Source organism: Microchirus variegatus, assembly GCF_963457635.1.
Source record: "Microchirus variegatus genome assembly, chromosome: 12".
NCBI lineage: Eukaryota > Metazoa > Chordata > Actinopteri > Pleuronectiformes > Soleidae > Microchirus > Microchirus variegatus.
Window position 1 is genome coordinate 12,160,831 of NC_139813.1, and position 14,206 is coordinate 12,175,036.

Below are 14,206 nucleotides of genomic sequence, written 5' to 3' on the forward strand. Positions count from 1 at the left end.
GAATACAGAAAAAACACCATGTGCACCACCTCTAAAATTAGTGTGTGCCGCACATGAAGGAGAAAAAGATCCAAAGTTAGAAAAGTGGCCCCTGTTCCTCTCAACTGTTCTACATTTCATGTCCCACCTTGGCACAGAACAAGTTGAGATCTCCCATGGCGACTGTGTCCTTTGTTTCATCAAAGATACACGGAATGCCACATACTTTCCAATTCTGGGCCAGCCAGAAATCTGGAATTTTGATTTTACAACCCTTATGATTTGGGTTGTTTGGAACTGCAGATAGTTTTTGTGTGGTTTTCAGCACACCAAACAAAACAAATGCGCCTTGCCACGCTAGTAGGTCCCAGCTTCCAGTGTTATGCTCATCAGTTGTGCGGCTGCTCTGTTGTGTGTTTGTGCGTAAACAAAGGCAGCAAAGACACCTTTAACTGATTTACCAGATGTTCATGGGGAAGGAAGGGGGAAATCTGTTTTCAGAGAGTGACTTTGCAGAGGTCTGTGTAGCAGGTGAAGAGAATCTTGCCAAGAACACATATCTCTCAATTAGACATTTATAACTATACCATGGAGTACGCTGTCACATGCAGACTAATGTTTTAGAATTTTTGAAAATTTGAAGTGTTCCATGACTTCAAATTGTTTTGTTTTCTTGCCCAGCTCATTTTGTGCTCAAGTTGGATAAACACAATGGACCCTGAAATACAAACATGCTCTCGTTCCCAACCAGTGGCTGACCACACTTGAAGCCAATAGTCTGTGCTGACGTGATGAGCCTGGAAGTCAGTCAGTAATGGTGGAAATAATGGGTCCTTATTACTTTGACCCCTGACCCCTGTTCTTAGTGAGAAGTTTAAGAGCGGTCCCCGAGGAGCTGTCTGATAATAATGTGGCTCTAAAAAAAGAAACCCTACATTTCGGAGGAGCATTGGCCAACTCAGTTCAGCTGGTATGGGGTGCAGGAGGGGCATTTCAGCAGAGCTACCAATGTGTCACCCTCCCTGCCAGCAGTATTTCCACCCAACCCAATGAAAGGTTTATGGACTGGAACTATAAAGGAAAACCGCTAAATCTAACACTTTTTAATGCAAAAATATCCCCCCATCCCTTTAATAAAACTCTTGGCAGAAGTTTTTGGGGTTATGTTTTTTTTATTATTGTTGATTTTATCAAATGTTAATTAAGTGTGCCAGAAGTGACTTCCTCTTGAAGTCCATTAAAATGGTACTGCTACTGACAATGGTATGTACAGCCCATGTGAGAGGTTGTGGTATAGTGGGAGCCACAGAGGAGAAATGGACACCAGATGGGACCGAGGGGGGTGGAGATGCAAGGTAGAATAAAATAACACATGCAGAAGATTGAAAATGAACTGTGGTAGGAGAGGAGGAGGTGCATCTGTGTGTGTGTGTGTGTGCGCGCGCGTGCATGTGTTTTTGGGAGAGTATAAAATAATTGGATAGTTGCATCATCTCGAGTAAACCAGTGCTGTACACCCATGGAGGATAAGAATGAGTAAACAGACATGACCTGAGGCGCATGAAAAAAAATGGGACATTTCAGTGATTTTACTGCCCGTGAATAAAGTCTCATGACTCCTTCTAAATGTTTTGATTTACATTTCCTATATAAGTAACAAGCACATCTTTGTTCAACGCACATTTGTTTTTTGAAGAGAAAAAGCCCACCAGGAAACCCTTGAATAGATGATTGAAAAAACAACCATGTTGGTTTTCCATGCAAGCGTATGCATGTGTCTGAGATTGAAAACCAACATTCCACGGTCCCAATGCGCTCACATAAAAAACATTCTATTTAGAGCATTTTGAGCTGCCTTGTGATCCCTCCAAACTCTTTCTAATGCAAACACAGCAGAAAATGCAGTCAGTCGAAGTCCGCAGAAGTCTCCCTCTGTTTCTCTGCTCCCTTTCATTATCTCATCTGCTATTGTGACTATACTATAAAATGCCGTTTGTCTTACCAAACACAGTTTTATACAGTTCAGGTTCGATTGACCTGCTATATTGTTTCCACTGAAAATATTGTATAGTGACATATTGACTCAGGTGTTCATACTTTGAACTGTCTTATCGCAACATATGGTATGTTTTGTATTTGCCAGGCAGCCATCCATCCCCACTGTCTCGTTGAATAAAACATGACTGTTGAGCTGTTTTTGGTGTCAGTGTGTGGTAAAGTTTCGTTTGCACTTCATTATCTGCAGCTGCTGAGTTGTTTTATGACATATACCTGGACTTTTCTTCCCTCCAACGCTAAAACACATCAATGCCTTATGACTCACTGACGACAAAGGAAGGCAGCCAAACTCTGAAGTGGGGCAGAATTTGTCTGAGCGTGTGCAGTGTGTGGACAGGTGCAGGTGTGTGTTTGTTTGTCTTTAATAATTAAAGTGCCAGTGGGCTGTGTTCTTGCTGAGGGTCTGTTGTCTGTCTGGCATAGTTAGAAATGTTTCATTCTCAAGTCTCATGAAAAATAAACCTGTTGCCCTGTCAGACCTTCCTCAGCAGTGCTGCAGATTCACTTTTGTAATGTTGTTTAAGAACTGAAAAAACAAGCAAGCCATTGGAAGTGCCTGTGTGGATCTTTGTAGTGACATGTAATGCAGGAAAACATGCTCTGGTGTTTTTCTAATCCTCCCATGGGAGTCTATCACATTTGCAGGCTTATAACTTGTCACTCCCGTCCCATGACCCCACACCCTTCTACAGTTCATTACATCAGTGGCACCCTGACCCGGCCCCGTCACTTTCCTCTCACACTTCAATTGTTGTTGGTTTCCAATTACATTGACCAAATGTGTTTAATGCTTGGATTGCAGTCAGTGTAGTGTGAGCTTCTTGGCATGTGTTTTATTTTTGCAGCTAATTTCTGTCAGAATTTAAAACTTTGTCATTCATGTCAGCCGTGCATGTTGGCCCCTGACACAGAAACATCAACAGTTGAGTGGTTCAGTGTAGCCGATGTTGGAAAATTGGAATGACCATGGCTTTTTTTTCATGATAAATACACATTTATTTACAAATAAAGTGGTTATAATAGAAATAAATACAAAATAAAAATCTGAGCATTATACTTCATGTGGTATTGCACCCATTTCGAAATGTACATCAGAAATACATTTTCAAAACCAGTAAAGGAATATTCCTCTGATTAAAATATTTATTTTTCCCAACTTTATGTAGACATAAATATATTCATATATAGTTTTTTTCTTCTTCCACAATAGCTCTGTTTGTCTATCTTTTATATAAATAAAAGTCTTCATTGGGAAACCAGGTGTACATGACAACCTTTCAGTCTTTCTTTCCCACTGTCTTTCTATCAGTACCGCTGTTGCTCACCGGCAGCCACATCCCTCCACCACCATGTCCTGGTAGTTTTTCAGAATGACCTTCTCGTATTCATCCAGGTAGAGCAGGGAGATGGGGCTGAGGTCAGAGGGCACGCAACAGGCTCTGGGGATGTTTGAGTTGACTGAGTTGACCAGCGTTTGCACAATAGCATGATTGGTAGAATTTAGGTGGTCTGTTAGGGGGAACGGACATTCACCGTGGCAATAAAAGGCATGGTAACCAGGGGGAGCCACAATCCACTCATTCCACCCTACGTCACTGAAGTCCACATACAAGGCATGCCTTTTGCAGCTTGCCTTGTGCTGGTGCTTTCTGCGCTGTTTGCGGAGTGCTGCTTGACGTTTTTCTCGTGTGTGGAGTACTGAGTCCCCACGGCCGTCGTGGCTGTACGTCACCAGCAAGGGCCGAGCCTGAGGCCAAGAGTCCTGGTCCTGGTGCAGGGACCGGCTCACCCTGACATGTCTACTTCGCCTCTGGGTATGTTCCTCATTCCCCTCCCCTTCGTCTGGGTGTAGTAGCTCAACCATGAAGCCATGGTTGTGGCCTTTGCCGGAGGTCCACTGAGATACAGCAGGGCTGACATCAAAGCTCTCCCAGCGGCTTAAAGAGTCATGAACTAGCCGAGTGTCAAGCAGACGTGCTAGAGGTTCCCTACCATGACTGGCAGGAACTCCGAAAAGCTCATAAATGTTGATTCTGTGGAAGCCGCCAACATGACCACTATCGCTAGTGCTGCTGTTTCTGGAGCTGTTGGTAGGGGTTGCAGCTCCCATGACCTGATCCCTGTAGATACGCAGCTCTGCAGAGGTGATTAGCTCCTCATCAGGGATAGAAGTGAGGTTGAAGTAGAACTGCTGGGTTGTTTTGCCTTTCAGACTGGCCAAGGCCTCCATAGACTCTACAAGAAAAGAGAGAGACAGACATAGTGTAAGATGATAGGGGTGTAAAATGAATGCCAAGGATGGAACAAGGAATTTATGCATGGTACAAGAATGGGAGCCATCATCTACGATTAAAGCCTAGTTGGTTTCATGGTTCCCCTGTGAGTATGTGGAAGATTGGAGAGTATGAAATGATGGTTTCTCACATGGTGTCTTTTGCTCCCTCTCTCAGTCACACACACACAGACTTTTTTCAGTGCAGTCAGCCAAGCTGCCACGTGGTTATAGTGAGTGGGTGTGGGCCATTGTCCTGCACACTTTACACATATATCAATGGTTTGCATGTTTGACTAAGTAATAGCATACAAATCTTCATGGTGATGTAATACCATCATTAGAGCCCTGCTCATAAATCTATGTGGTTAAATGTCAGAAGATGAAAGCAGTACACGTCCATCTATTGATAAGATCAAACATGCCTGATGCTACGTTTCCATCAGTGCGTATGAAAATACAGACCCTGTACCATATATTGAATCAGTATAAGTATAATGGAAACCAGTTTAAAATGAATGAAATAAATGCTGACATACAGTTAAATGCCAACTGTTGCATTAACCTTTAGAGAGATTGCCTGCTCCGAAATATCACTGGTCAATTGTTAAAAGCTGTTACCAAGAGAAAACATAGGATGCTATTAACGTCAAAGCTCTGGAGAAAATCCATAAACCACAAAGGGAAAGGAAAGTGCACAATATGTGACATTTTTGAACTTTTAACAGGAAACGCTATCCTTCCTAAAAGTGCATCTAAGACATCTCTCCTGACAGAAACCTAAAAGCTGCAATTTGCCTTAATGCAGCCCCACTTTGAACTCTTTGCTTTATGGAGATCATAGATGATGTACTATAGACACACTTTTTAATCTTTTTGGTGTGGTAGAATAAACACAAACTTTGAACTCTGTGCTTTTTCAAAGGGGGCATTTAGGAAATTCCACCATCTCATCCTAAACCTCTCTCCAGAGGCACAAAGACCTCAATTAGACCTATCACTCCTCATTTGGTGTGGGAAAGCCCCCTGTCTCTCGTTCCCTCTCTTCTGTCCCCAATCCCCCTCTTTCTTTTCCTCCCCATCTCCCAAATCTCCTTCTCCTTCTGTTCTCTCAGCCCCAAATCCTCTTTTCATTTTATCTCCTTCTCTTTCACTCGTTCTGTGTCTATCTGCAATAGTGCTCTTACTCTCTCTGTCTGTCTTTCTGTCTTTGTCTGTCTGTCTCTCCCTCTTTGGAAGAACGGCTGTGTGAACAAGTTGAGGCTTGACAAAAACGTGTGAACCACAGATATGAGTGTATCAACATTCCTAATTTCTTTTTGCACTCCATGCCAAAACAAAAGATAAAGGCTAATGTTGGGTCATTCATCACAGACCCGTTTTCTGGCAGACACTTCCTGTGTAATAGTGGAAATGTTCTATTTGGCATGAAAACCCATCATTTTTGAAAACTGATAGCAGTGAAACTAATTATCTGAGTGAAATTAATATCAGCCGGCAGATGTGATGAATGATTAGAGCTGTTTGCATTGATGCACTGAACTTACATCTGTAGATACATGCTTGGAGTAGCCAGTGATTTCACATCTCTTGACAAAGATTAACAGCTCTGCAGCTCTGTTCGCTGTAAGATGAAAGAGCCGGGGAAATACATGCAAAAACAGGCTGAACACATCTGTGATGGCCAGCGGTGTCAAGGTGTGTGCTGGCTGTGTGCAGAGGTTTCCAGTAGTGGGCAGGGAGCAGTCACTCAGCCTGACTGCGCCAGCCTTGTTTGTAGTGTGTCACTGTAGCCACTGGGTGTCATTGCACTCGGCCTCTGGAGAGCACCCAAGCAACTACTCAGCCACCCCTCTGACTCACCCCGATGGAAACTTCCCCACTCAAACACTTAGGAGTCTGTATAAGAACTTTGTATAGAGCCCCTATGGACTCACTAACTCATATGTTGTAAAAACGAGAACATGGGCTGAAGGAAATTGAATGGTTGATACAGTTGGGATATGTTTAACAGTAATACTTTTAATCCATTTTGAATGTTAATAAATAATTGTAATTATATGAATGGTTGCGCTGCTATGTTGCTTAGTAATAAAAGGTAATTTATAAATAAAGCATTAGTTGTGTTTAAATGTCACCTGTTAAGATTATTTAAAGCAGTTTAGAATAACCCACGGATGAGAAATAGCCTCTTGGCAAACTCTGGCGCATTTACAACAGTGTTTATTAATGTGCACTGTCCCAAATAAACGACATTGTATAAACACACAGTGTAGAACGTTGGAACTAATGCACTTTACTCGGGTCCTATAAACTTTGTGTGTGACCCTCGTTCAGCTGAGCAGCGTAAAATGCAATTTAAGTGAGACTCTGAATTCAACAATCCGTGGGTATCCAACATATAAACTAAGCGAGCAATTATGGTGTTATTGGAACGTGCGTAATGGCGCACAGCGCGGAGAGAGGGTGATTTGGAAAGAATAAGGAGCACAACCCCTCCTCCCACTCCCTTCACCACGGACTAATTTCAGTCCTGTTAAAAATGACTCAGAATTCAGTCTGACACGATGACTTTGTCATAATGCGTGTTGGTATAATGTCATGTCGCGTGTTATTGAAGTAACGGGGTGATGACTATCACCTGCGCAAATGGCACACCGCCCTTTATCCCGCTCCTGTGGTGCGTGTCTGGAAAAACTGTTTTCAGAGCCCACGCAAACACCATCAATTATTAAGAAACAAATTACCCTAGGGATACCACCGCCCCTTGATCTTCCTGAAGCCTGTGACAGCTCCGCCGGGGGAATGTTTGGTGAAAGGTTGCATCACTTCATTTGAGAGTTAATTCAGGTTAATTGTTCACGCGCAGATGCGTGTTAGTGACTCTGACGCTACCTGAAACTTATTTAAGAGTTACAAATAACTTGGACGCGTGTCACCTGTAAATGACTAAGCGCACGTAAAACAGCGAGGACTGAAGCTGAGTCTTGAGGCACCGAGTCACGTTTAAATATAGGTTAGGGTTGTCTGAGAGAACCGATGAGCTGCCCGGCTGACAGGTAAAGGTATGTCACTAATACATACCTTCATGGTGAAAGCTTCTAATCGTGTTGGCCTTGCTGGCGGCTCTTTCTGCGTGTTTCCCCATGCTCTTGGGTCGTTTAGTGCTGTGGTCTCCGTTTGCTGAGTGCATGCGGTAAAGGTCCACCATGTACTGCGGCACCACGGCTTGCTTGCTCGGCGTCGGTCTGCGCCTCAGTCCAAACATATTGAGAAGGCGAAGCTCAAACTCGTTGAGGAAGCTCTCCGACTGCTCCGGGCTCTGCTTCCCGGATTCGCTGTATTTCCTCCGGCCCACCTCGGGGATAAGTCCCGTAGCACCTTCCAGCAACACCTGAGCGATCAGCAGTACCATGAGACAGCGGACCACGGCGACCATGATCAGTCAGTCCCTGTGGAGAAAGTTGGTGTCTGTCAATACTCTGGCGCTAAGGTAGTGACATGAGGTAGACGCAGCAAGGGGCTTCACTGCAGCGTTGCCCAAACAGTGTGTGATCCCTCCATACAGTAGGAATGATTGAGGGAGAACAGGTTAAAAAGGGAAGACACCTCTTCACTTTGAAGTGGAACAAAAAAGGGGGCTATGAGCCGCAAGCCCCTCGGCTATATAGCGCGTCTCTGAGAGAAACAGGAGATTGATCTTAACACGAACAGAAACATGAAAATATCAAGGTGGAGGAGATGAGCAGAAATGGGGTGACGACAAATTAAAGACAGCTGTGAAAGAAAAAAAAAATCATCACTTAGAGAAAAAAACAAAACAAGTGATGTTTAGTGAAAATTATATGAAACGAAGAGAAATTCAAGTCTGCATAGCTCCAAAGATCACAAGAAGCATCAAAGAATGTAATGAGAAAAGAGCTGGAATATAGAGCAGCAGGAGAAGCACACAGACGGTGCTGCAAGCCTGTATTTGCAGAGGCTTTGACGGTCATGTATAATCATAAGGGATAGAGTTACTTCAAGAGGCTCGCAGGTGTTAGATCTGACGTGCGTACCAGGGCCAGATGTAGCCCGGGACAGTAACATCAAAAACTAAGTATCATCTGAGCAACACAGTCTCAAAATGAACAACTTTAAGTCTACTGCATTTTGCTTTTCACGGTGTTTTTCCCCCCTCGTTCAAAATGAGAACTTTTACGCAAACAAACAATGCGCCATAAAGTGGGAGAAGTGGTGATTCGCAGCGTTAACATAACAGTTTCCACATCAGAAGTTATTTTACAGTTATACACCTGATGACTGATGATTGAGAATTATTTTAGTTCCACAACTTCTTATCAAACAACCATGTCGCCTTATTATACCTGACGAGGAAGCGCTGTGTCTGGTCGTCGTTCCACCTTTGGGCTCCGATAAATTCCACATTAATTCGTGTTTAATCCACGCTGCTTCTTCTTGGGGGACCAGAGACAGTCCAAGCTCCTCGCCGATCGCTTCTCGCACATATTCTCACCAGCTGCAGTTCGGGTTAGAGGTCTTGGTCAGCACGGAAAAGAAGAAGAAAAAAATATGTTAAGTCTATGAGGAAGCAGGCTCGTGAAGGCAGGACCGATCTAAGTATAAAGCATCTTGGCTGGACATCTTCAAATGAGAACAAGTCTCTCAGAGCCAAAGTTGAGCGGCACTGGCTTAATTTCTGGAGAGAAAAGCGCACTTCAAGTGTCGCTCCTCCGATTCAGGGAGCGCGTCAGCTCTCCTCCTTGCGCCACAGTGTAGTGGTTCAATTGATTGGTGCTTTCTCTTCCCCCAGCGACTCTTTTTGTCCTGCAGTGATGTCACCAAGGGGCTGTCAATCATTCGTCTACTATAAAACACCTCCTGCGGACCACTAACCCGGAGGCAGCAGACTTGTTTTCATAAACGAGCGCACATTAGAGCCACGATGACCAATTTGATATTTGAATTTGAATTAACCATTACTGATGTATATACAGCATAGTCCATTTATTTATTATGTATAAAGAGCTTGGGACCCTACAAACTTTTAAGAACCTTTAGTTGTGGAAAAAAAACATTCAGTTTCTCTGGCATCTGCACATATACTGGAAAATTCACACCATAAAAATAGTTGTTAAGTCAACAGTTAAAACCATACCGTTGCTTTTAGTTGTGTGTGTTTTTCTATACATAGAAATAGCGATCACCTGTTTGCTTTATGCTTTTAAATAATATCAAAATAGCTTGTTACAGTCCCTCTTTAAATATGATATAATATCCCTGTGTATATGACCACACTGAGCGTAAAAACATGTCAGCCTATATGGTTTTTCTTAGAATTAACCAAGTGATGTTAATAGCAGGATCAAACACGTCGACGTTTTTGGAATAAAGCTAATCCATAATGACATCGCAGTGTGTTGTTTTTGTGGTTTTATGTCAGACTCTGCAGAGGAACCATCACATCCTCCTGTAGAAATTCACCGTGTGTGTGTGTGTGTGCCTGTGTGAGAGAGAGACATCAAAGTTGATTTATTCACGCTTCCTCTCGCCTGACTTCATCTTTTCATTTCATTCCAATTCACAGCACTTTATCAATATACAGTATCAGTGGCAGATTTTGGCAGCCTTTATTGGTGTCTTATATCTACAATACTGTGTGAGAGTTCAGAAGTGAGGGGCTTGTCAACAGAAACCTCATCAATTTCCTGGGAATTTAATATTCACTTTTCTTCCTTTGGTAAAACTCCACCGTTTGAAACTTTTTTTTTATGAACACAGGTCTCAGGATCACATCTTAAAGAAGCTGCTCAATCGCTTGGTGAGGCACAAAATGGCGTGTGTTCCTCATCTTTCTTTTTTTTTTTCTGCTAAGGGTGGTGAAATATTTTACATTTACTATGTTGAAATGTTCATCCAAGCTTGGGAGAGTCCCTGCTGCATTTGTACACTACAAACTCACAGTGGCACAGAGGGGCGAGGGAAACTTTGCTGTGTTGTTTTTAGCCCGTGGGGTGTATTCTAAAGCATTAATGGTTGGGTCATCTCCATAAGAAAAAGCCCCCTCTGATTCCCTCTAGTGACTTCCATTAGGTGATGATGGGTTAGGGTTCGGGGCAGGCGGCTGTGTTTTGGGCAAAGCACTGGGGCTGTTTTCTTTGCAGAGATGGCAATAGATTAAATCCCACAGAGATCACAAGATATCTTTGTTTCCTTTCAGGGCAATAACATTTTATGAGGGATAATCCCAGATCATCCACTTAGCAATTAAAATACAGAGAGGCCCAAAGGTACATGCCATTACTTGACTGTCAGTGTCCACTGTTTTTTTGACCTTCCCTTCGCTGCATTTATGCACGTTTCATTGTATACATATATATATAACTGTATAAGTAATCTTATTCACTCCACTTTATGGAATCATGTATGTCTCTCCCTCATTCGTAAAGTCAGGGTGTGGGAGAACATGTTAATTAAATCATACATGCTTAGATTTGTTCTATTGTCTTGTTAATCTGTTGGCAGTGATAGTTGAGTTTCTTCTGTTGCCAAAACACTCTTCACTGAACCTAGTGCTCTAAACTCAAACGTAGGTAAAAGCTGCTTGGTTTTCAGATGCTGTAGATTGGGGTAAAAGCCCTCACACAGTTTGTACTGTTACCTTTAATAACCTGAGTGAGAGGATTAGAAAGAGAAGGCCTTATGTGATGCTTTCTCTTGTGTTTTCCCCTCTCTTGTGTTTTAATGAGTGGGTATGGTGGGTTTTGTTCTGTACATGTTCACTACGTGCGTGTGTGTGTGTTTTGTGTGCCTTGGCACAGGTTGTGTCAGAGCAGCACTGAGGAATGTATCCAGCCGAGGCTGTTGAGGGACTTGATCAGTGATGGCTCGAATGGTTTGAGAAGATCATGCGGCTATGATACTGTGTATATCATTGTTTTGAGCCAGGTATATCATGCTTATCTAATCGCTGCCGCTGATCCAATTATATGCTGATTGAAAGGACAACACCACAGAGCGAAACTCTGGCAGCGCAAGAAGGCAGGTAGAGATATGCTATCAGAAACACAAATGAACGACCTACTGAGGAGGTCTCTGACAGGTTAAACTGTGACCCTGCCAGACACTGTCAACCCAGTGCGACCACCACCGTCACTAGCATCATTATTTCCTTGTAGCCCTCATTTATTTGCTTGTGATAGCAGTAAATAGTTTTTGTGTGCCTTTCAGCTTAAAGCTCAAGGTCATGGGACATTGGGTCACAGCAAGAAAAAACATTCCTCAACTCAAAATGTAGTTTTGTCAAAACAAGTCCAGACTCTGTATAGAGTTTCCCACACTCATGTTATACACCCACACTCAAACATTGACTATACATCAGTTTTAGTGAAACTTTATGGACGTTTTTTCTCTCGTAGCCATTCATAAACTCAGTGAAAACAGTAATCTTTAACATTTTGCCTTTCGATCGGCAAGAAAGTATAAAACTTTCATTAAAATCACAACATTGAAATCAATATCAGAGTAGTAAAAAATTCAACCTGTAAAAGTAAGTTTTTAAGGTATAGACGTTAGGCCCTGTAATGCTTTGAAAGAACCTTGAAACTGATTTGAAACTGTACAGGTAGCCAGTGTAGTGAAGCAAGAATAGAGGTTATATGGGATCCTCTACTAGTTCCTGATATCTGTTATAATCTGGCAGTGGCATTTTGAATGAGCTGGCGAAGAAGGGCCGCTTGACTGATGCAAGTTAAAAAAAAAAAACGTACAGTAATCTAGAAGGGAGAACGTGAAAAGAAATGAAAGAAGCAGGTCAGGTATCCCTTAGTGATTCATTCAGAGTCTTACTTAATCTGCAGGTGGGTTGAAAGACAATCCATAAGAACATCTGAACATCCTCAAAACAGTTTAGCTTGCGACTGTTGTTATCAGCTCAAACTGAAGCTCTTGGATTTCCTTTTGTGTGAACGGCGTGGACTAATACAGCTATTGTTTCTGTTCCGACGCCTAAGGCCTCGAAGTCAGAGCTCAGGAACGATAAAACTGACACCTCTTAGACCGCTGAACCCTCCGTCATGAATCACCCTGCTTTGTCCTCTCTGTATTTAGTGTCGGACTCTCTCTTGTGTCTTTATGTTACATTATGAGCCTTCTCATCATAAGTTATTGCCCCTCTTTGACAAGTGGAAGACAATACAGGGCTAAAAATTTAGGCTAGCTTTTGTGTTATGAAACATGCAGACTCTCACCTGTGTGAGTCATCTGAAAGTCAGATTTCTCTGCTGCAACAGTATGTTCCATTCATCCTTCACATTTGGAGAAATCATCTTCAGTAATCAAAGGAATAATATGCTCTATCATGACCACTATTTCCCACATTTGCTTCAGTTAATAGATGTATCTTTTTCTTGCATGGAAACTCCCTTAGAGGAGAACAATGTGCAAACCTATGACAAACATATAATGAATCTACGCAGGGGGATGTTTGAGGTTATTTGAGGGAGATTAGTGTGTTTTGTTGTTTCATTATGTACATCCTGAGGAAGAGAAGAAGACAGATTATTGTCCCCTGGGTCCTGTACTTGCTCATTTCTTTGCATGCCACAGTATGTGTACCGTGTGTGTGTCCGTGTACACGTTGTGCTGGTTGTAGACGATGCGGCCTTCTCTTGTCATCACGTACATTCCAGGAGTCAGGGGGCAGACAAAGCCCTGAGATGACACTGCAGATCTAACTATTAGCCTTTCACCTGTTGTTAACAGCAACTTGGCGGGACACAGAGCTTGCATTCCTCTGCCTCGAGCCAGCTGTAGTCCTAACATACAGTAACATGCCTACAGGGAGATAATCTTCAGAGATGTTGCTCAAAACCAGGGAACAATTTGTTGCTGTGACTTGCCTCTAATTCCACGTTCAAGCAAAGTTGTCTTTTTAATTTGAAAACCAATAAAATCTTCATCAGTCCACATGTGTTTGACAGCAGAAGCACGACTGCTCGGTTGGTTGGTCCCAAAATGGAAACCCACCAAGGTCAGAGACGGCCAGCTAGAGAGCCAGAGTCAATATTTATGGATACTGAACATGTGGCACACTTCTCTACCCACTAATTTGAGCAACAAGTCCACCTCCAGATTATATGGGATCACAGAGATCACAAGAGAGGGTCTAAACCTCGCTTGCATGTTTCAAATATTAAGAAGTATGTCGAGGTTGGTCGCTGACTAGAGGCTGCGCGTAACTGGCACGCTGTTGATTTGTTTTTGTTTTAATTTCCTGTGTCAATAGGGGACAAGGGAGCTTTGATCAGACAGCAAGGGTTGCTCCTTGATCCTAATATTGAGTTTGTTATTATCATTATCATTATCATTAGAAAAGGGTTGTTATTATCAAGAAATTACTTTTGTTAGGTTTTTGGCAAAAACATAAAAAGGAGAATCACATGCGTAGGCTTTAAAGTCCTCTATCACTCGGTCTCATATTAGAAAAGGTACACACAGCTCTCTTTCTTATTCTGAAGCCAAAAACATGTGCTTTGTTCTTTCATATAACGGACAATGTAAAAACGGCAATAACACAGCATAGCTATAAAGTCAGTTTACCAGTCACAGCCTTTTAGTTCTGTGCAGACCTCACACTTAAATGACTTGCAATACAAATCGTATGAACACATGCTACATACAGTGAACTACTGTAGTTGGGATGAGAGGCAACGGCTTCCATTTTGGAGAGAAAGAGAGGTATAAATACAGGGATCTGCCCTTTGAATGCAGCTCCACTCATAAAGACACCACGCGTCACTCAATTATATGTCTGCCTGATTAGAAGGTTGGGCTACGTAAACAGCCAGCGTCAAGATTTACTTCTTACTGCTTAAGCACAAGCAGCTGTTTACAGGC

At 42.6% G+C, this 14,206-nt stretch overlaps 1 protein-coding gene across 1 annotated transcript; it reads right to left on the reverse strand.

Moving 5' to 3' along the window:
- Positions 1 to 3,358: 3,358 nt before the first annotated feature.
- Positions 3,359 to 7,748, reverse strand: bmp2b (bone morphogenetic protein 2b; the record flags this gene model as incomplete). The annotated part of the gene is made up of 2 exons (XM_083899114.1): positions 3,359 to 4,272; positions 7,394 to 7,748. 2 exons carry the CDS (start codon positions 7,746 to 7,748, stop codon positions 3,359 to 3,361), a joined length of 1,269 nt encoding a protein of 422 aa, XP_083755240.1.
- Between the last annotated feature and the right edge of the window lie 6,458 nt (positions 7,749 to 14,206).